Here is a 22,813-nt window from a genome sequence, read left to right as displayed (position 1 = left end):
CTGCGTTTGCTAAAACCAGGTTGAACATCTGGAAGCTCATGGTTCACATATTGCTGAAGCCTGGCTTGGAGAAGTTTAAGCATCACTTTACTAGCATGTGAGATGAGTGCAACTGTGCGGTAGTTTGAGCATTCTTTGGCATTGCCTTTCTTTGGGATTGGAATGAAACCTGACCTTTTCCAGTCCTGTGGCCACTGCTGAGTTTTCCAAATTTGCTGGCATATTGAGTGCAGCACTTTCACAGCATCATCTTTGAGGATTTGAAATAGCTCAACTGGAATTCCATCACCTCCACTAGCTTTGTTTGTAATGATGCTTGCTAAGGCCCACTTGACTTCACATTCCAGGATGTATGGTTCTAGATGAGTGATCACACCATCATGATTATCTGGGTCACAAAGATCCTTTTTATATATTCTTGTATATTCTTGCCACCTCTTCTTAATATCTTCTGCTTCTGTTAGGTCCCTACCATTTCTGTCCTTTATTGCGCCCATCTTTGCATGAAATGTTCCCTTGGTATCTCTAATTTCCTTGAAGAGATCTCTAGTCTTTCCCATTCTATTGTTTTCCTCTATTTCTTTGCACTGATCATTGAGGAAGGCTTTCTTATCTCTCCTTGCTATTCTTTGGAACTCCACATTCAAATGGGTATATCTTTCCTTTTCTCCTATGCTTTTCACTTCTTTTCTTTTCACAGCTATTTGTAAGGCCTCCTTAGACAGCTCTTTTGCTTTTTTGCATTTCTTTTTCTTGGGGTTGGTCTTGATTCCTGTCTCCTGTACAATGTCATGAACCTCCCAAATGCCCCAAAATATGATTGCTGGGCTGTGTTATAAGTTTATGTTGTATATTTTTATAAAACTGGAAAACTATTTTCCAGAGTGGCTGACCCATTTCATAGTCCCATCACAAATGTATAATAATAGATACAGTTTCTCTGAATTCTCTCCTTCATTTGGTATTGTCACAAATGTTTGTTTTCAGTGTTTTAAAAGGTTTGTAATGATATCATAGTCTTAACAGCTAGTAATGTTAAGTTCTTTTCAGTTGTTTATTTGCCATTTGTAAATTCTCTTTGGTGAACCTTCTCTTCGTGTCCTTTGTCCATCTTCTAATTGGATTGTTATTTACTTTATATATTCCAGATACCAGTCCTCTGTCAGTCACATGGGGGCTGTTACTACTTTGTGTGAAACCAAATGGAGACAGAATAACATTCTATAAATTTATAACATTATATAGTCCTATCTATTCGCTTATCACTTCTGGCTTCTTTCTCAGTTAATAAGGAAGTCTGATTTATCCTTGATAAAGATTTTTTAGTAGACTTTTTTTTTTTAATGCATTTGTTTATCTGGCTGCACTGGGTCTTAGTTATAGCATGTGGGATCTAGTTTCCTGGCCAGGGATTGAACCCAGGCCCCCTGAATTGGGAGTGCAGAGTCTTAGCCACTGGACCACCAGTAAAGTTTCCTTGACAAATATTTTATTTCCACTTTTAGTCCCAGACTTTGGGTTCACAAGAAACCCTCTACCCTATCCTTTGTCATTCAGGAACCCAACAGCTCCTTCCCACAATGAAGCACTTCCTAAGAGACATAGGGTCCCTGGGACAGCTTTTTGCGTGAAGACATATTAAGAATTAACAGACTTAAGTGCCCCTTGCCCACTGTAGGCATGTGGTCCCTTTGCCCTCTGGAAATATCTTCACAGAGAGGCCATCTTAAGGAAGGGAGAAAGACCTGGGTGTTTCTTGTCAATATTCATGCATAGATCACCAGCCTTAGCATCTCCAGGCCACTGTGCTCTGTGAACCAGGCAGCCCATGTCCCCTGACTACAAATAAGCATTAATTCTATGCCATCACTGGTGCTATAGCTACTAAACAACATCCAGCTCTGCCTGATTCTGCTGCTGCTGCTGCTAAGTCGCTTCAGTCGTGTCTGACTCTTTGCGACCCCAGAGACGGCAGCCCACCAGGCTCCACCGTCCCTGGGATCCTCCAGGCAAGAACACTGGAGTGGGTTGCCATTTCCTTCTCCAATGCATGAAAGTGAAAAGTGAAAGTGAAGTCGCTCAGTCGTGTCTGACTCCTAGCAACCTCATGGACTGCAGCCTACCAGGCTCCTCTGTCCATGGGATTTTCCAGGCAAGAGTACTGGAGTGGGTTGCCATTGCCTTCTCCCTGCCTGGTTCTAGAGACTATAATTTCAGCTCTAGGAGATAGGCATGCAGATACCTCAGCAAACGAGTGTGATGACATAGTATCCCTTGTGAGTACTAATTGAGACTAATTGCTCACGACACCTGCTTCCTCTTTTCCTCAGTTCACAGCCAGATTTAGTTACCCAACCTGGAGTTGGGTGGAGTCATGGAGTTCAGTATGGTCATGTCACTCACTGGGTTCCGCAGCACGAGGGCTTTGAGATCTCTTTCATAAAATCTTCCTAAGTGCTATCTTCCCTTTTATTTTCTCTTCCACTGGCTGAATGAAGTGGACCATAATGCAAGCCTAGAAGAGGGTGGAGTCACAAGATGGAAGGGGTCTAGGACCTTGATTGATCAGGGTCCGCTGTCCAGCAACGTGCAACAGGTCTTTCCATGAGCATTGAGATTCTAGGGGTGACTGTTTAGCAGTTTACTTTGAGTGATACAGGGCATAGAAATCACCAGTCACTATTCTTTTCCAAATATAGAGAAGGCTTCGTAGAGGAGGCTCCCTTGGGTCTCCTTCCAGGTTGCCTCTCAGATACTATACGTGTGTGCGTGCTCAGTTTCTTCAGTCGTGTCTGACTCTTCGTGACTCTGTGGACTGTAGCCCACCAGGCTCCTCCACCCATGGGGTTTCCCAGGCAAGAATACTGAAGTGGGTTGCCATGCACTCCTCCAGGGGATCTTCCCCACTCAGGGATCGTACCCGCATCTCCTGCAGCTCGAGCACTGCAGGCCAATTCTTTAGCACTGAGCCACTGGGAAGACTTTCAGAAACTATAAATACTGCTTCTTTTCACAGATCAGGGTATTGCCTGGTTGCTTTTCATGTTTGACTCATTCTTGAATTGTCCTCTTTTGTACGATCACTTTACCCTTATTTGGCTAACAATACTAGCTCTGCAAAGCCCTAAAGTTGAGTGCTATCAAATTCCAAATAGCTTATTGCTTTTAGCACCCTTCTCACTTTCAGTAAATTCTTCTAGCCTTTTGATAACTTAATTCCTATCCTTTCCACATATTTATCCAAAAGGCAGCTTTTAAATTCTGGACCCACTCTTCCTCCTGGCCTTTGATACTACCAGATGCTAGAGGAAAAACATCCCCAATATGCCCACAATCTATTTCAATATATAACCCTATCCAACTGAATGTCAGGCATTTCTAAAGAATGCTGTTGGTTGATATAACGTCCCTTGCCTATGTTAAGGTTTTGATTTGAAATTACGTTTTGGAATGCCTTATGTTATATTTACCCCCAATTTATAAATCTATCACATATTTTCTCTCCAATCTATCTTGCCTCCTTAAAAGATTAACCATTAAGAATGGAGTCTGACATGATATCTTTAGAAAGCAAAAGAAGAAAAATATTCTGCTTTTGAAAGGGAATGTACCCTCGGGCAAAAAAAATTTTCTCTGTCTCTTAGTACACATTGGGAACTGCCAGTTGTCATGCTGACAGCTTAAGATGGATTAGGATTCCATCACTGATCATCGCATAAGTTCTTATACTTATAACCTTACATCTTTATCTGCAGCCAAACAATTAGGAAAAAAAAACCTGTTTGGATATATTAGAATGTCAACCCTCAGAGTACTAGCTTGAGACAACTTAGAAGAATTTGGCAGACCTAAACTGCATCCCCAAAGGTATACTAAATTACTTCTCATTTGAGTGTGGAGGCAGGGAAAGGGGACCATTTGTGATCATAATTATTTATAAATCTCTTTGTTTGATTATATTGTCTTAATGAAGATGTTTTTCAGAAACCAGGATACTACTTTTTCCTTTAAGATGGCTATTTAATTATAAACCTTAACAATTACTTTTAATGGAGTTTCTAAAACTGACCAAACCAAGTGTGATATTATTAGTGATGTGCTTCTTTCAGTGGCACCTAGAGAAAGAAGATGAAAGTTTACTTCTTGAACTTGACAGTGACGGCATTTCTCTTAATTGAAGAAAACAAAGAATTTCTAGGAAAAAAAAAAAAAAACAACAACTAAAATTAATCCCAGGAAAGTTTCTTCCAATGTTGTAATAATGTAATTGGCATAAAATAAGTCCACAATATATGAGAACACCCACCTTGGGGATCTATCATGATACTTAATTCCCTCATTTGAAAGACCAACATTTAGCAGCTACTTACTTCAGCTGAATAATCAGCCTTTCAACATCAAATGAATGCTTACTTCTGGATTTTAATCAGTGGAGGAAGTGAGCTACTCCTTAATTTCCATAGGGAACTTCTGAGAATTAATAAAACTGTACTGTATATACAGGACTTCCCTGGTAGCTCAGACGGTAAAGAATCTGCCTGCAATGCAGGAGACCAGAGTTCAGTCCTTGGATTGGGAAGATACCCTGGAGAAGGAAATGGCAACCCACTGCAGTATTCTTGCCTGGAAAATCCCATGGACAGAGAAGCCTAGCAGGCTACAGCCCATGGGGTTGCAAAGAGTTGGGCATGACTGAGCAACTAATGCTTTTACTTTCACTTTACCATATATATGAGGTAGCTAGATATTCTTGAACTTGGTCACTGTTTTCAGCCATTCATTCAGTCATTCATTAATTCAACTAATAAAGTGAAAGTCACTCAGTCGTGTCTGACTCTTTGCAACCCATGAACTACACAGTCCATGGAATTATCCAGGCCAGAATACTGGAGTGGGTAGCCCTTCCCTTCTCCAGGGGATCTTTCCAACCCAGGGATCAAACCCAGGTCTCCTGCATTGCAGGCGGATTCTTTACCAGCTGAGCCACAAGGGAAGCCCAAGAATACTGGAGTGGGTAGCCTATCCCTTCTCCAGCAGATCTTCCCAATCCAGGAATTGAAACGGGATCTTCTGCATTGCAGGCGATTCTGAGCTACTAGGGAAGCCCTATTCAACTAATAAGTATTTATTAAATGAGTGTCTATTTTAGGTATGGAGCACTTAGCAATGAACAAAACAGACAAATCTCTGCCCTCACAGAACTTACATTCTAATGGGAACATGGTCAATAATCGAGGAAATGGTTAAATAGATAACACAAAATTTTAGGGCCAGTAAGCACTGAAAATTAGGCAGTGTAAGAAGATGCGAGAATGCCAGGCTAGGCATGGGATATGTTGCTCCTGTGGGGTCACTGGTCTCAAGGGATGACAGCTGAGCAGAGAACTGGCTGAAATGGGGGACAGGGCCCTATGGAGACCAGAGAGAAGGGCCCCAGGTCTGGGGAGAAGCGTGTGAAGGTCCATGAGACAGCACTGAACTCAAGGTGCTCTACAAAGAGCAGAGGGGCTGGTGTGGCTGGAGCTCTGGGGTTTGGAAGAGCGTGGTGATGAGGGACTGTGCTGGACTGAGCTGTAGATGGCAACGGTCACGACGGCATCAGGGCCCAAGTCAGAAATTGGGATTTTGTTCTAAAGAGCAGCTAGAACATTTACATTTCACATCTATCTTTCCAGATATGTTCTCAATTCCCACCCAAAGCCCACAGCTCAGAAGATTGGATCAAAGAGGCAGCGCATATCCTCAGAGCCTGCACTCAGACCCTCTCTCTCACAATGCTCCATGCTCTTGGTCTGGCTCATGCCATTCCTTTCTTTCTTTTTAAGCACCTCACCACACACAAGACCTACTGGCATTTTTTTTAAAATAATTTTTTATTATATTTTGGCTGTACCGAGAGGCATGTGGGATCTTTGTTCCCCAACCTGGGATTGAACTCGTGCCCCCTGCAGTAGAAGCCCAGAGTCCTAACCACTGGCCCACCAGGGAAATCCGTCAGGCCATTTCTTGAGCACTCAAATGGTGCATCCTATCACTGGATTGGCAGGTGGTACAATATAATAGTTAAGAATCTTGGCTCCAGAGCCAAACTATCTATGTACAGATTTCAGATCCATCAAGATCAAGTCATGTTGATCTTGCATAAATTTCTTCATCTCTGTCTCTGCATCCTTCTCTTAAATTGGAGATGAGAGTCAAGGCTCCTTGTAGCAACCGTGAAGATAAATGAGTTAGGGATGGAAAGTTCTTAGAGTAAAGTGAATGTCATGAACATGAGATGTCATTTAAGAGTTGAGAGTTTCACTTGCCTAAAGTCCTATTACGGTTGCTGGTTGGTGGAGTGGGTCAATAAGCCTGGTTCTTAAAACCATGTTGCTGCCCTGCCTCCAAGCAGTGAGGAGGGAGCTGGAGGTGGTACCAGTTAGAGATTTTTCCCCATGAGGGTTAGTTGTTACACATTTTCCGTGCAGCGCAGTGTGTGGCAGACAGCCCCAGGACACACCCATCAATTCACCCCTGTAATAGTACGGCTACTCCGTCTTCTAAATTGAGACACTGAGGAATGACAAGGGAAAGACACTTTCTCACAGGACCCGTAGTGAAGCTCAGGCCCAAACTCAGCTTTCCCCTGCAAACCACAGTCATCACAGGTGACAAAGCTCTACCTGTCACCTCGGCAACTACCACCTCACTCTGCAGCTGTGAGGCGTTCTTCACCTGACTTAGAGCATCAGAGAGCCTGAGGCGCAAGTGGCCTCACAGCTACCTGCCCCAGCCATAGGTCCCAACCAGTCCTTCCTCAGGGTCCAGCTTGCTCTCCGCGGACACAAGGTTCCTTCCTGTTTGGAGACCAAATCCCTTTGCCTATGGCTTCCGGCCCTCAGGCTTGGCTCAGCTTTTCCAGGACATGGAGCCTCCCTGGTCTATCGCCCAGGACTCTGATCGTGTCCCCAAGCCCTCCTTCCCTCCCAGCCCCTGTGCAGGAGCAGTGCCCCTGCCAGCATCACCCTCCGCCCACTGTTCACCTCCCCGACGGAGTCCTTCTCACCCCGCGTCTCACCCCGCGTCTCACCCCAACTGTGGCCTCTCCATGACACCGTCTTCTCGAGGCAGACCTGGGTGCCCTTCTTGGGGCTGTTGTTGCAGGCACCATCTCTACAGCATCACCTGTCGGCCTGGTGTGGGCAGCGTGCTTTCCTTCCTGCTGGAAGACACGCTGAGAACAGACAGGGACCCTATATGTGGAGCTGAGTTTTCCTGGTGCCCAGTGTGGTTCCCCGGTCTCAATGACCCTGTTTTCTTTTCTTTTTCATTTTTAAAATATTTATTTATTTTTATTTACTTGACTGTGCTGGGTCTTAATTGCAGCATGTGGGATCTTTAGTGGCAGCATGTGGGATTTTGTTCCCTGACCAGGATTAAACCCCAGTCCTTTGCATTGGAAGCATGGAGTCTCAGTCACTGGACCACCATGGAAGTCCCTTTTATTTATTTTTTATTGACGAATAGTTGATTTACAATGTTGTATTAATTTCTGCTGTAGAGCAAAGTGATTCAGTTATACACATATCTACATTCTTTTTCATATTCTGTTACGTGATGATTTATCACAGGATGTTGAATATAGTTCCCTGCGCTATACAGTAGGACCTTGTTTTCTTATCCATCCTATATCTGTCAGTCTACATCTACTAACCTCAAGCTTCCAATCCAACCCTCTCCCGCCCCTGACCCCCTCAGCAACCGCCAATCTATTGTCTATATATCTCTGGGTCTGCTTCTGCTTCGCAGATAGGTCCATGTGTGCCATGCTTTAGATTCCACATATGAACACACACATGATGTTTGTCTTTCTCTTTCTGACTGACTTCACTTAGTATGGTAATCTCTAGCTGCAACCATGTTGCTGCAAACGGCATTATTTTGTTCTTTTTATGGCTGAGTGCTATTCCATCGTGTATAAGCACCACATCTTGATCCACTCGTCTGTCGATGCCCAGTGCACGTGGAGGCTGCGTCCACGTCTTGGCTATTGTAAATGCTGCTATGAACGCTGGAGTGCACATGACTTTTTGAATTGTAGTTTTGTCCAGATACATGCCCAGGAATAGAATTGCTGAATCATATGGTAATTCTACTTTTAGTTTTTTGAGGAACCTCCATACTATTTTCCACAGTGGCTGTATCAATTTACATTTCCACAAACAGTGTGGGAACATTTCCTTTTCTCCACACTCTCTCCAGCATTTGTTATTTGTAGACTTCTTCATGAATGGTCATTCTGGCAGGTGTGAGGTGATACCTCATAGTAGCACTGATTCTGTTAACTGAATGACGGTACCCAGTTGTCAATCAGACAGACGAGGCCCCTCCCTCTGGGAAATAATGACAGGCTGTGACAAGTGTTACGAGGATGATGTGTGATTTGCTGGGGGTGGTCAGGCCTTCTCAGACCAGGCCTTCCTGGTCTGAGACCTGACTGTTGACAGGCAGCTGGTCCTGAGGAGGGGGTGGCTGGAGGGACCAGCCATTGCGAGTCCCTGAGGTCAGGGGGTGTTTGTCAAAGTCAGGGAACAGAAAGGAGAATAGCACAGATTGGAAGGAGTGAAGGGAGAGCAGTTGCATGGGCCCCAAGGGCAGAGGGAGGTCCTAGAAGGATTTAGGTGACTTGATCTTGGCAACCTGATCCTAGGGTCAAGTCTGCTTTGAGAAGAGTCCTTCGGCTCTTGCCTGAGGACGGCTGCCACTCAACCGGCCCCTCTTCTCAGACCCCCAAGCCAGAGTCTCAGGCAGGCCCTCTGACCTCCTTGTCAGGCCCAGCACCAGCCTGGTCCTGGGAAAGAACCTGGCGGCAGAGGTCACACCTCAGTGTGACTTCAGTCCCTCTGTTAAAGGCACGGTGGTGTGAAACAACACAGGTGGATTATCTGACACTTCTGTAGTCCGAAGTCAGTCATGGTTCACAGGGCTGAAATCCAGAGTCAGCAGGGCTGTGTTCCTCTCTGGAGGCTCAGCGGGGAGAGTGTTTCCTTGCTTTCTCCAGCTTCTGTAAGCTTCCCCCATTCCCTGCTTCCTGGCCCCTTCCTCCATAGTCAGAATCAATATGTCACAGCCCTCCGACCCCTGTTCCATCATAATGTCTCTCTCTGACTGGAGGTGGGACAGGTTCTCTAATTTTGAGGGCTCATTGGATCAGATTGAACTCACCAGAGAATGCAGACTAATCTTCCCATCTCCAGGCCCTTAGTTTATCCCATCTGCAAAGTCCCTTGAAAACTATTATTCACAGGTCTCTGGAACAAGAACTCAGATGTCTTTGGGAGGCATTATTCTGCTGCCATGGAATGCCTAGATCCTAAAAGGCTGATCAAATACAACTGGTGAACTGTTGTAATATAGATTCAAAAACCAACTTTAAAATACATTATTGAAGTTATCAGGGAAATTTTAACATGACCCAGGTATTTAGATGATAGAAGGGGTTTATTGTTAGCTTGCTTAGGTCTAATGGCACATGGAAAACAAAGCTCTGAGAGATAGTCGCTTGCATGAAGACACACAGCTGGTCTGCAGTGGAGCTGACATTTTCTTTTTTTTGGCCATGCTTCAAGGCATGTGCGATCTTAGTTCCCTGAAAGGGACTGAACCCATGCTCCCTGCAGTGGAAGCATGGAGTCTTAACCACTGGCCCACCAGGGAAGACCCATGGAGCTGGCATTTGAATCTAGGCCTGACAGACTCCAAGTGCCATGCCCTTTCACTTCCTTGTCCAGGCGACCAGAAGAGTGTATTTGTTTTCTCCTGCTGCTGTAAAAAACGAACAGGCTTAGTGGCTCAGTTCAGTTTAGTTGCTCAGTCGTGTCCAACTCTTTGTGACCCCGGGGACTGCAGCACGCCAGGCTTCCCTGTCCATCACCAACTCCCGGAGCCTACCATGTCAATCTTATGTCAAACTCATGTAAATCGTGTCAGTGATGCCATTCAACCATCTCATACTCTGTCGTCCCCTTCTCCTCTTCTCTTCAATCTTTCCCAGCATAAGGGTCTTTTCAAATGAGTCAGTTCTTCGCATCAGGTGGCCAGAGTATGGGAGTTTCAGCTCCAGCATCAGTCCTTCCAGTGAATATTCAGGACTGATTTCCTTTAGGATGAACTCAGCACAACACAAATGTATTATCTTAGAGTTCTTAGAGTTCAGACAGGAGTCTCAAGTCTCACTGAGCTGAAATCAAGGTATCTGCAGTTCCTTTTTGAGGCTCTAGTATCTCCTTGCCTTTTCTAGTTTCTAGAGGCCACCCACTTTCCTTGGTTTGTGTACCGCTTCCTCTACCTTCAAATTAAGAACATTGCCTTTCGTTGACCATACTTTCCTGGCCACATCTTTCTTTCTTACCAAAGCCAGGAAAGGTTCTGTGATTTTAAGCACTTGTGTGGTTAAATTAGGGCCTAGGTGGTGCTAGTGGTAAGAACCCACCTGCCAATGCAGGAGACAGACGTGGATTCGATTCTTGGGTCGGGAAGGTCCGCTGGAGGAGGGCATGACAACCCACTCCAGTGTTCTTGCCTGGAGAAGCCCATGGACAGAGGAGCCTGGAGGGCTACAGTCCATGGAGTCGCAAAGAGTTGGACACGACTGAAGTGACTTGACATGTGATTAAATTGACCCACTTGGATTATTCAAGATAGCCTCTCCATCCCAATGTTCATACCTCAGTCCCATCTGCAAAATCACTTTTACCATGTGAGGCAGTATATTCAGCTTCTAGGGGTAGGCCATGGACACCTTTGGGAGGATTATCCTGCCAAGCTCAGAGATAGATGCTGTCACCGTTCAGGGACGCTTGCCTTTGTGCCCAACACATGTTTCCATAAACGCCATTGCAAAGGGGACTTTTCGTTGAAGCAAAAATAGAGGCAACACACAAATTTAAAATGAATGTTCTTGGTAAAACAGACACAGCATGACTGGATGGCGAGAACATGATGAGGGCGCCACTCGAGCTTGTTCTAAGCACGCTGAAAACACTCCTCTTAGCACAGCTAATCCTGTTTCAAATTCGACTCTATTATTGTCAAGGCTGGCAGCTACGTGGATTAACCAACAGTCAGAGCCTGATCACTGAAATAAAGATGATGCCTAAGTCTATAGTTTAAGTGTCCCATTTTGTACTAATTCCCCAAACTCTCAAGCCAGAATTCCTATTCTTTGCCTTAGGAGATGGTCGAAAATGTGCGTGTCTTTTGACCACCCCCACCACCGTTTTTTCCCCAGAATGAGTAGTCTTCACCTTAGCCGACATCCCTTTGTTCCAACAGTAGGAGCTTTTAAAAATATATATATATATACCAATTTTATGAAAATTACCCGAACTAACAGGATTGTGTAAGCACAAATGAAAGTGGGGACGATAGTGAAATTGTTAGAAAGCAGAGCAGCAATTGGTTTAATTAAAGCTCAATATAATCCTATTTTTATTTCTTAAGTCCAACCACTGATTCATCTGAAATGTAGTACAGATTGAGGCTTCTATCATAATGTGATAAAATTTAGAAATACAATGTTCTCTTTGGGGTTTCTTTTATTTTATATAAAGAGAGACTTGGCATTTTGTTACAGACTTTTAAAAGTAAGAAAATGATAACTTAGAAACATTAAAATTCACATTCTTTGGGCAGTAAGGCTTCAAACCTACTGAAGAAAAGACCTTCTGGTTTTTCAGTCATTTAAGTGATTTCACAGAGTTGATCTCAAAGATTATTAGGACGAGAAGTGAGGGGAGTCCTGGGACTTCCCTGGCGATACCGTGGATAGACTTATTTTAATGTAGGGGGTGTGGGTTCGATCCCTGGTTGGCAAGCTAAAATCCCATGTATCTTGCAGCCAAAAAACCAAAATAGAAAACAGAAACAATATTGTAACAAATAAAATAGAGACTTTAAAAATGAGCCATATTAAAAAAAAAAGTGAGAGGAGTCCTCAGCTCAGTTGAAGATGTTTGTAATTTGAAGCCTATGATTTTCTCATTAAAGGAGACTGATTTAATGAGCCACATATAGGGCCATTTGTGTGCCTTCTGAAATGAGTCCAGCAGTTAGATCTACTCCCAGGAAGAGTTCCATATGAGCAAGCACTTTAAGGGGGAAAAGGCAAAACAAAACAAACCTTGAACACTTAACTTCAAAATGAAGGCCACATTTGTACTTGTATGGTTACCATTGACTTTAATGGGAACAGCCTGTTTCTGGGGTTCAGGATGTGAAATTGGTGGGAAAAGTGTGAAATGGAAAAAAAAGAAAGAAAGAAAAGGATCTGTTGGGCATCCAGTTCAAAGACTCCTAAAAGTGCTGCGTGTCAAGAAGGGATGAGTTAAAATTCACATTTTGCTAATGAACCATTGTTGTCTCTCAAAGAATGATTTAATGCTGCTACATTGTCATTAACAAGCTATTTAATCCCTGCAGAAGAAAGCAGGAAGAGTAGGCACTGGTTTCAAGTTTGCTTAATTGCTCATCAACCAGAGGAAAGTTAGAAATGACAGAAATGACTGGAAAGGCTCACCCCTATCCTGTGAACACACACATACACACACACACACACACACACACACACATGCAAACCAAGACCAGCAAACCGGCATGGGAAGCGTCTTATTGGCATCATGTTTCTGGCATTGCTATAACTACGCACAAAACAATCCCTACGTGAAATGGTAGTGACATCTGTTCTAGACCCTGTGAGGCTTTACTCCCAAAACAGTTGTAAAATCTTTGGGGGACAAAAATATTTCTATGTATCTATGCAGATGCCCTCCTCTAAGGGAAAAACACACACACACACAAATGGATACAAGTGTTGAGCTGGAAAGACAGGACTAAGAAAAGGAAATGTCATCCACTTTTTAAAAACACTTAAAGAAAATTTCACCTTTCAAACAAAGCTACATCTACTGCCTTGGATAGACCTTTAAAAAACAATCCCAGGGCTTCTCTGGTGACTCAGTGGTAAAGTGCAGGAGACAGAGGAGACATGGGTTTGATCCCTAGTTGGGAAGATCCCCTGGAATAGAAAATGGCAACCCACTCCAGTATTCTTGCCTGGAAAATTCCATGAAGAGATTCGTTACCACTGAGCCACCAGGGAAGCCCTGCCTGTGTTATACAGTGAGCCCTTATTGTTTTCCTGTTTTATGTGTAGTAGTGCTCTTGCCTGGAAAATCCCATGGGCGGAGGAGCCTGGTGGGCTGCAGTCCATGGGGTCACTAAGAGTCAGACACGACTGAGCGACTTCACTTTCACTTTTCACTTTCATGCATTGGAGAAGGAAATGGCAACCCACTCCAGTGTTCTTGCCTGGAGAGTCCAAGGGATGGGGGAGCCTGGTGGGCTGCCATCTATGGGGTCACACAGAGTCGGACACGACTGGAGCGACTTAGCAGCAGCAGCAGTGTGTATATGCTAATCCCAAACTCCTAATTTATCTTCCCCTGACCCTGACCACCACCACCCACTATCCTCTCTGGTAACCATAACTTTGTTTCATATGTCTATTTCCATTTTATAAATAAGTTCATTTATATCATTTTTTCTACATTCCACATATAAGTGATACCATATTGTACACTCACTGATACCTCACTGAGCATGATAATCTCTAGGTCCATCCATGTTGCTTTAAATAGCATTATTCCATTCTTCTTATGGCTGTATAATATTCCATTGCTTTACCACTTCCCTGGTGGCTTAGTGGTAAAGAATCCTCCTGCCAATGCAGGAGATGCAGGTTCGATCCCTGGGTCAGGAAGATCCCCAGGAATACATAGTATCAATAGTGTATATATGTCAATCCCAATCTTCCGATTCCTCCCACCACCCCCTTCCCCCCTTGGTATCCATATATTTCTTTTCTACATCTGTGCCTCTATTTGTGCTTTGCAAATAAGTTCATCTGTATCATTTTTCTAGATTCCACATCTAAGCGTTATAGAATGATTTGTTTTCTCCTTCTGACTTGCTTCATTCACACTATATGACTGTCTGTAGGTCCATCCAGTTCAGTTCAATTCGCTCAGTCATTTCTGACTCTTTGTGACCCCATGGACTGCAGCATGCCAGGCTTCCCTGTCCATCACCAACTCCCGGAGCTTGCTCAGACTCACATCCATTGAGTCGGTGAAGCCATCCAACCATCTCATCCTCTGTCATCCCCTTCTCCTCTTGCCTTCAATCTTTCCCAGCATCAGGGTCTTTTCCAGTGAGTCAGTTCTTCGCATCAGGTGGCCAAAGTATTGGAGCTTCAGCTTCAGCATTAGTCCTTCTAGTGAATATTCAGGACTGATTTCCTTTAGGATTGGGTTGGATCTCCTTGCAGTGCAAGGGACTCTCAAGAGTCTTCTCCAACACCACAGTTCAAAAGCATCAATTCTTCGGTGCTCACCTTTCTTTAGAGTCCAACTCTCACATCCATACATGACCACTGGAAAACCATAGCTTTGACTAGCCGAACCTTGTTTAGACTTTTAGACTAGACGGACTTTGGAAGGAGTTATGCTGAAACTGGCTAGGCTGAATGTGAGCAGTTTTTATGTCTGAAGAAAATAACGTGATATGACCCAGGATGTGTGCCGAGTTCACACCTCTGCTCTGCCACTTACTAACCATGTGACCTTGAGTAGGTTGTTGAATTCTTCATGAGAAGGGCCCACCTTGCAGGGCTGTGGTAACACCTGAGGTCACGCAGGTAAGGGAGCTGGTCTCATGACTGTGGCACAGGGATGCTCATCAAATGGCAGTGACTGCTGTTTACAGAGAAGATAAAGTATCTTCATTGCCTTTTATAAAGTAGAAAAAGTCCTCTCATACTTAGAAGTGATTGTATTCAGGGTTATCAATAAGATGTGGGCTGGATTATCTCATCAGACAGATAAGGGAATGTTATTTAAAAGCCTTTAAACATACCTTTGGAGGGAACCAGCCACACAAGAATTCTGAAAATCCGTTCATGGCACAAAGTGAAAGAGTACGCCGCCATTCCAGCTGGGAGGACATTCTTGGAGCGGTGACAGTCATCTTGACAGCACTTGGGGACCTGCCTGTCATGTTGATTAAATCATCCAGAAGCTTTTGCAAGACCTAAAGCACGAAACCTGCTCCCTGAGACTTCACCTTCATCTCTTAGGGGGCACCTCTTTTTGGATGGAGGAGAACGAGTTTCATTGGGTCTTGGACTCTGTGAGCCAAGACATAGGATTTCTGATGTTGACACAACCTGTATTCCCCAAGCAACTACTGAAAAATGGGCTGAACAGTTAGCCCATAAGTGGGTTTTGCTTTTATTTTTTAAGAATTTGTACTGGTGGTCATTTTGGCTATGCTGGGAATAAAACAGGACCAAGAAGCCCTGGAGCGCTCAGGAGTCTCATTCAGCAACACCAACCACAGTGCAGATAGACTACTATGGAAGGTGTTCTATAATGTCTATTTGGGAAGAAACTGATAAAAATCAGCATTCCTGTCAATAATTCACGTACTGTGAGCAGGCCTGGTGCCACCCTCCATGAGTGTGCACAGGGGGCGGGACTTCAGCACTCAGGTTCACGTGACAAGCCCACAAGGATGTGCACACCCATAGGGACATGCTCAGCACAGTCACGTGGGCAGGCTGCCCAGGCCCCCTGAGTATTTCAGGACTGGAAAGGACCACAGAGGTCACCTCACTGACTTTAATAAAAGTCCAATTCCTGTGTGAATTACTTTTTATTTTAAGGAGGAGAAATGTCCAAATCTGAGTCCTTTGAGGGTGAATTTAATTTTTGAAGGCAACCAAACTTCCCTCAAAGTTAAGTCTAGTGAATAAAGTAAATGCTTAGGATGGACAAATGAAAAATAAAGTGGGGCCATAAAAATGACAAAACCGGTTGGCTCCAATGATCCACAAGTTGTTCTGAGAGGTGATTCCAAAAGGACCTAGAGAAACAGGTGCTCCTCAGAGTATTGATGTGGATACAACCTCTCTGAGGGCAGAGGGAAGTTCATATCACACCTTTCAAAATGTGCGTGCATTTTGGTCCAGAAATTCAACTTATAGGACTTTATCACAAGGAAATTATTGGGACAGTAGGCAATGATTTAGTATTAGAAAGCTTGGTGCAGTGTTTTTTGTTTTTTGGGTCCTGCTGCACAGCATGTGGGATCTTAGTTCGATGACCAGGGATGGAAAACATGCCCATTGCAATGGGAGCTCAAAATCTTAACCACTGGACTGCCAGGGAGGTCCTGCTGCTGCTAAGTCACTTCAGTCGTGTCTGACTCTGTGTGACCCCAGAGACGGCAGCCCACCAGGCTCCTCTGTCCATGGAATTTTCCAGGCAAGAGTACTGCAGTGGGGTGCCATCGCCTTCTCCGAGGGAGGTCCTGGTGCAATGTTAATAACAGCCTAAAAATTGGATGTGGTCTCAATGTCCAACAGTAGGGACTGGTTAAATACAGGAAGGCACATAAAGTCAGTGAGGTACTGTGTAGTCCTGCAAAATGACGTTGCTGAAGTGTTTCTGTTGCTATGGAAAATCGCTAATGATTCAGTGAAAAGAGCAGGTTCTAAAATAGTGTTAGGATATGATCCAGATTAAGGTGTGCGCCGGTGGGGAGGGGGATAGAAGAGGATTGGAAAGACATGCACCAAGTTTTGAGTGGTGTGTAAGACTGAATATTTTCACATTCTTTTTGCTTGCTTACATATTATGATTTTTCTGTAATGAGAAACTTTTTATAATAAAAAGACAATAAAGGAAATATCAAAGAGAGGAGAAAGAGGGTCTTTCCTTATAGAGAGAGGAATGATGATGTGCCTGTAATTGTTGTTAGGGTTCCCGTAACAAAGGACCACCCACAATAAATTCAACACTAAGTTCTTGTCTCACAGCTATGGAGGTTAGGCGTGCAAGAGCAAGGTGTAGGCATGGTTGGTTCCTTTTGCGGGCCCTGAGGGAGGAGTCTGTTCCGTGCCTCTCTCCTGGTTTCTGGTGGTTGCCAGGCAGCCTTTGGTGGTCCTTGGCTTCCGTTGCATCGATCCAATCTCTGCTTTCTTCATACAGGGTATGTGTCTCTGTTTTTGAATTTTCCTTGTCTGTAAGGACATTGGTCATAATGGGTTGGGACCCACCTTAATCTAATATATGTGTGTGTGTGTGAGCTCAGCTGTGGCTGACTCTTTGCAAACCCATGGACTGAAACCCACCAGACTCCTCTGTCCATGGAATTTTCGAGACAAGGAAGCTGGAGTGGGTTGCCATTTCCTACTCTAGGGGATCTTCCTGACCCAGGGATCAAACCCGAGTCTCCTGCGTCTCCTGTATTGGCAGGCGAGTTCTTTACCACTGTGCCACCCGGGATGGATGAGCTAGTATGACTTCATCTTAGTTAATTATGTTGGCAAAGATCTTATTTCCAACTAAGGCCATGTTCTATGTATGGGGGATTGGAACGACATACGAATTTGAGGGTGGACATAATTCAATCAGTAATAGTAACCCCAATGAGATGGCCATATTCGTCCTACCCAACTGAGGTTAGTGCTTACGTGTCACTGTAACCTATGCCAGCTACTGTGTAGTAGGAGCCTAGACCAAGATCAAGGGTAATGGGGCTGTGGAACTGCCATTCCTAAAGGATTCCGGGGTTAGAGAGAGAGTGGTGAAACAGAGAGCCCAGCACAGCCGCCCCATCTTCACCCTGCCCCATCTTCACCCTGCCCCATCTTCCCCCTGCCCCTGCCCCAGCTCTCCCAGGCCAGAGCGGAGGCATCAGTGGGCATTCAGCTGAACTGGGAAGATCAGCTCAGAGATCTGAAAGGAAGAAACAGCCTGAAGGAAAAGATAAGGATATATTAGTCCTTTTGGTTGAATATAGCAGTTGATATTTTAAAAATAAAAGGACTAAAAAAATGTTACAAACATTATACAAAAATCTGTACACAGATGTTGATAGCAACTTTATTCATCATCAGCAAAAACCTGAAGTAACCCAAGAGGTCCCTCAACCTGTGGTATATCCAGACAATAGAATATATTCAGCAATGAAAAGAGATGCGCTGACAAGCCATGAAAAGACATAGAGGAACTTTAAATGCATATTGCTAAGTGAAAGAAACCAGTCTGAAAATGCTACATACTGTACACTTATAGCTGTATGGCATCAAAAAAGACAAAACTATGAAGATTGTAAAAAAAAAAAAGGAGTTGCCAGGAATGGGGAAGTGGAAAGGGAGGAGGGGTGAACACGTGAAACACAGGGAATTTTTAGGACAATGAAATTATTCTTTATGATGTCATGGTGGGCACATGACATTGTACATTTGTCAAAATTCATAGAATGTACAACATAGAGCAAACCCTACTGTAAACTGTGGACTTAAGTTAATGATAATATATCAATATTTCATCAGTTGTAATAAATGTACCTCTGTAATGCTGGATGTTAATAATAAGGGAAATGATGTTGAGGGAGAGGGAAAGGAAGAGGGTTTCCCTGCTTCATGTTTCTATAAACTTAAAACTGCTCTCTCAAAAAAAAAAATTAAGTCTATTAACTTAAAAATCCAAACCAAAAAGACATATTATGCATAAAGAGATGCGGAAAAGATCATGCACTTAACTACCCAAAAGGAGCTGCTGGCAGATAAAAGTTTGAGCAGTGGCAGGAGTTAACTCTTTTACAAAGGCCTTTGAGAAGATGCAGATGACCAAAGTGTGACCCAGCAGGATCTCCAAGATACAAACAAGCCTGGCTGCTCACACCTATCTCAGACTCAACAAAGCCCTTCTAAATCGAGCTTAAAAGGGTGGGCTGTGGGGGAGGGGAAGAAGAACCAAATTCTTATTCAAAGAAATAACAGTTTGGACCGTGCACAAGAGTGTCAACAAGTTATGCAGATCTTATCAGCATCACATTTTTTGGTGCCTCCCAGCTATTCCGCGAGGCTCCACCAGCCTGTCAACACCCTTCAGCATCCCACACATCCGGGCATATCCCTACCTCAGGAGGCTCTGCGGTGGCCAGGCGGGCCTCCCCAGGGCCCCCACGGAGGCAGATTTCTTCTCTATATACAGAATACCATCATCATACCATCCCTCGGAATTCAAGAGTGTCTTTTGTCTCTCTCACCATTCACATTCTGTGACTTGGTTGGGGCTAAATGTCTATGAAATTGACCAGTACATTTATGCTAGCTTTGGACAGTTGGGAAAAAAATATCTGATGCTTTCACATCTGGAAGAAGAGAACATGTACCTTCCGGAATGTAAGGAGAAATGATGCAAAAATCGTCATTGAAGATAGATAGGCTTCTATGACATGTTTCTACATTTGCGAAAAAAACTTTGTTGCCATCTTACAAAATTATGGATAAGGCATAAGGTTTATGCAGGTTCCTCTCTCCACCTCTCCCCCCAAACACACAAAATTAAAGCCTTTCTAGGATATACATTGCTCCATCATAATATAGCCTCTCAAGTGTAATTTTGTTAAATGATACAAAAAAGCATTTATTTAGACGAATGAAAATGATAGCCTTTACTATATATCACAGCTTTCTTTTACCATTGCATTCCTGTTTATTACATGAACGTCAGTGAATGAATCTCCTTGTTTGTGTGTTTGTTTTCATTTTTAGGCAGCTTTAAGTGCCTTGAAACAATTTTCTGAACAAGGACTGGATTCAATGGAAGGGGCAATGAATATTGAAAAAGGTTCTCTTGAAAAGTGAGTACATCTTCTGTGGTATTCTTACATTTGTAATTTTGTAACTTGTCTGGAAAATAAGATCAACATCATAATAAAGTGAAAAACTCAGGACAATAATATCTATATCCTGCAAAATTATTCATAACACAATTCAATGTAAATAAAAGAGAACCAGCATATATGTTCATATTTGTTGCCTCTAAATATCTCTGTGAAAGTTTCAATCTACTGATGGATCATTATTTCTGCATTTTAATGCCTTTGCTGGAAATATTTCTGTGAGTTTTATGGACCACAGAGACCTGCAAAACTCACAAAAGATGACTTTGATTTCAGACTGTTGAGCGTTCTCTGACTAAATCATTTTCTGAGCTAAAATTTTTCCCTCAAAGCCCTGCTAGGTTGTAGGCACAACAGAGAGGGGGAAAAAAAAAAAAGAAGATGAGAGGAGGGTTCTCTCCCTTTGGCTGCATTTTGTTTTTTGCATTGTTATATGAAACACTAGCACACACTGTCACACAACTGTGGCTCCTGAGGGTTGCAGAGGCCAAATCGAGCTTTAATAAGAATTTCTGAAATCCAGCTCATACCTCTTTTATGATATTGAACATAACGTTTGATCTGAGGGACTGAACTTTAGGTCCCTCCAGAGACCCAATTTATACTAAAGAAATTGCAAGCCATTGTATTTACGATAGTGGAATCCAAATTCTTTCAAAGCAGGAAAAATAGCAGGTGAGATTTCAGAACTCACACAGGAGATAACATTTTTAGAATGAAGAAAAAAAAATCAGATAACCTGGGAAGCCAAAACCAAATATACAGATCTTACAGTTAAAAAAAGCTTATCTGCCCCCACCCCCCACCCACGCTGACCAAGAAAAAACAGCATTTGGTCATTAATATTTAAAGGGTGAGAGCGTGAGAAGAAAACATTTGGTAAACAGACGTGGCATTTTAAGTTGTCTATAGATTGGCAACCATTTATAAGCTAATTTAATCAAAACCATTTCCACATGATCTCATCAGTAGACTATCTGAACATAAATATTGTTGTTTCACTTTAAAATGTCACTTTTGTGGTGACCTTTGAATCCTGTGTGCCATCTGCTAATAAACATGTCTGAAGATGTGCAACCCTGGACCTTCAGCTCTTGTTAATGTATTAATCTTCCAGACAAGCCCAGCATCTGGGAGAGAAAGCGAACAATAACCAGACACACCCGGGCTCCATCGCTCAGGACTGCAAGAAATCAAGGTCGGTCATCTAGCAGCTCCCATAACCGCGCTGCCACCGCATCCTTATAAACCTGTCAGCACGCATGAGGGTGTCTGTGTTCAAGGAAATGAATGACTAATACCATGATTTGAGTCTTATGTGAAGACAACACTATTCTAACACAAGAGATAATAGACATAGGACTGTTTATTCAACTGGGGGAAAATAAAACTTTGAGCATTTCCCTTGGAACTTGAGATCAGATCATAACTCATTTGCCCAGAGGCAGCAGAAATCCGATCCTGCTACTGGAGCTTAAAATAACAATTAATGAAAAGTGTTAGAGAAATTGGGTTTGGTTTTTCAATGATGAATAGAGAAATTGGGTTTGGTTCTGTTGTTAGGATTGTTTTCTCGTGGCACTTGTGTTCTCTCTCATTTTAAATAATGCCTGACGATTCCAAGATTAACCAACGATGTGCTGTGCAATGTGATGGTCGTTGTCTTCATATAGAGTCACCCCAGTTTCTCTTTCAGTGCAGATATTTGTAAGCTTCATCCTATATCAGTATGAATAAACTTCAGGGTGCACCACTCAAAGATGTATGCCAACAAACATGGTGGAAATCAGGTCAGACTTGTGATTACGCATATGAAATAAGGGTAGAACAACTGGTTTCAATAGACGCCAGGAATTCAGAAAGAAAACAAAAACCAGTTGTGGGTTTTGAACTCCATCATCCTATTAGCCACTGAGGAGGCGTCTTGCCTCTCCAGCCATTTATGTGGATTCCACGTTCGTGGTGGACATCGCTCCCACCCCATCCATGTGTTGTAAGCCGCTCACTGTTTGCATCCAAAGTGTTCTTTGATAACTGCCTCTGCACTTGGGTCACGGAGTGGGATCAAAAGCAGTCATGTACATGGTGGGGAAGGAAAGCCAGTCAGAGGATCCATAGAGGTCTTGCCAGCCATGCTCTGGACCAGCATGTTGGAATCCAGGGTGAAGACAACGCAGTAAAAAAAAAAAAATGTGGTCGGTTTCTGTGTGAAGTGTGGTCATTGTTCTTCTTTCCTTGCTTCGCTCTCCCCTCTGAGACATCACCCCAGTGTCTCCCGTCCTGAAGGCAGGCCGTCACACTGCACAGTGGCAACAGCAGGGGGCGTCCAGGATTCTCTCGCCACCAGGCTGCCTCTGCGAAACTGCGGGGCTGCCTCCCTGGGTGACTCGGAGCCAGGTTCCTGACCAGCCAGCGTCACCTCATCGTTCAGGTTTTCTCCCTATTGATCTGCCAACGTTGTGCAATGAGAAAACACTCTATGGTCTAACTGCTCGGCCCAACGTGACAATAGGCCTAGAATTATATAAGGTTTCCCAAGCAAAACCACCGCAAGTCATGATCTGGCTGACTCACACGCGACTGGAGAATAAACAAACAGCAACAGAAGGAAATCACTGGAGGGTTGTTCTTAATGACTCCCAGGCGGGGAAGTCCGCCAGCATCGAGAGGGCTGGGGTGCCCTCAGAGGAAATAGGTTTTCTCCCCAAAGTCTGGGCCCTGGTGGAGATAACAGCCCATTTGTAAAGTTGGGGTTCACGAAGATCAGCCAGGTCAAACAATAAGTCTGCTGCCTGGCACCAGGTGAGGCGGGTCCTAAATGACACCCTCGGTAAGGGGGCAGGCCCTTCCTTCCCCTGGGCCTTTCAGCACCTGAGGCTTTGGCCCTGGGCTGGGCGGGGAGCATGCCCCATCAGCATCACTCAGGCAGGATCTTTAAAACACATCTTCAGTTTCTCAAACTCCATAAAGTGCCTCCCACAGCCCACGGTCCCAACACCACCAAGGCTGGCCGGGC

The 22,813-nt window shown here is 43.8% G+C and overlaps 1 protein-coding gene across 29 annotated transcripts in view; it reads left to right on the top strand.

The window, feature by feature from the left end:
- STAU2 (staufen double-stranded RNA binding protein 2) overlaps nt 1–21,670 on the top strand; it is a 311,536-nt gene extending 289,866 nt beyond the window's left edge. For all 29 annotated transcript variants that reach the window (XM_060393813.1, XM_060393809.1, XM_060393806.1 and 26 more), the window contains 2 exons: nt 19,667–19,755; nt 20,915–21,670. In XM_060393813.1, coding sequence (XP_060249796.1) covers nt 19,667–19,755; nt 20,915–21,008 — 183 coding nt within the window. In that variant the 3' untranslated portion in view covers nt 21,009–21,670. The remainder of the gene's footprint in view (nt 1–19,666; nt 19,756–20,914) is intronic.
- Nucleotides 21,671–22,813: the final 1,143 nt, after the last annotated feature.

This window comes from Ovis aries, chromosome 9 (assembly GCF_016772045.2).
Source record: "Ovis aries strain OAR_USU_Benz2616 breed Rambouillet chromosome 9, ARS-UI_Ramb_v3.0, whole genome shotgun sequence".
NCBI lineage: Eukaryota > Metazoa > Chordata > Mammalia > Artiodactyla > Bovidae > Ovis > Ovis aries.
Note: the sequence above shows the minus strand (reverse complement) of the source record. Positions and strands in the feature narration are given on the sequence as shown.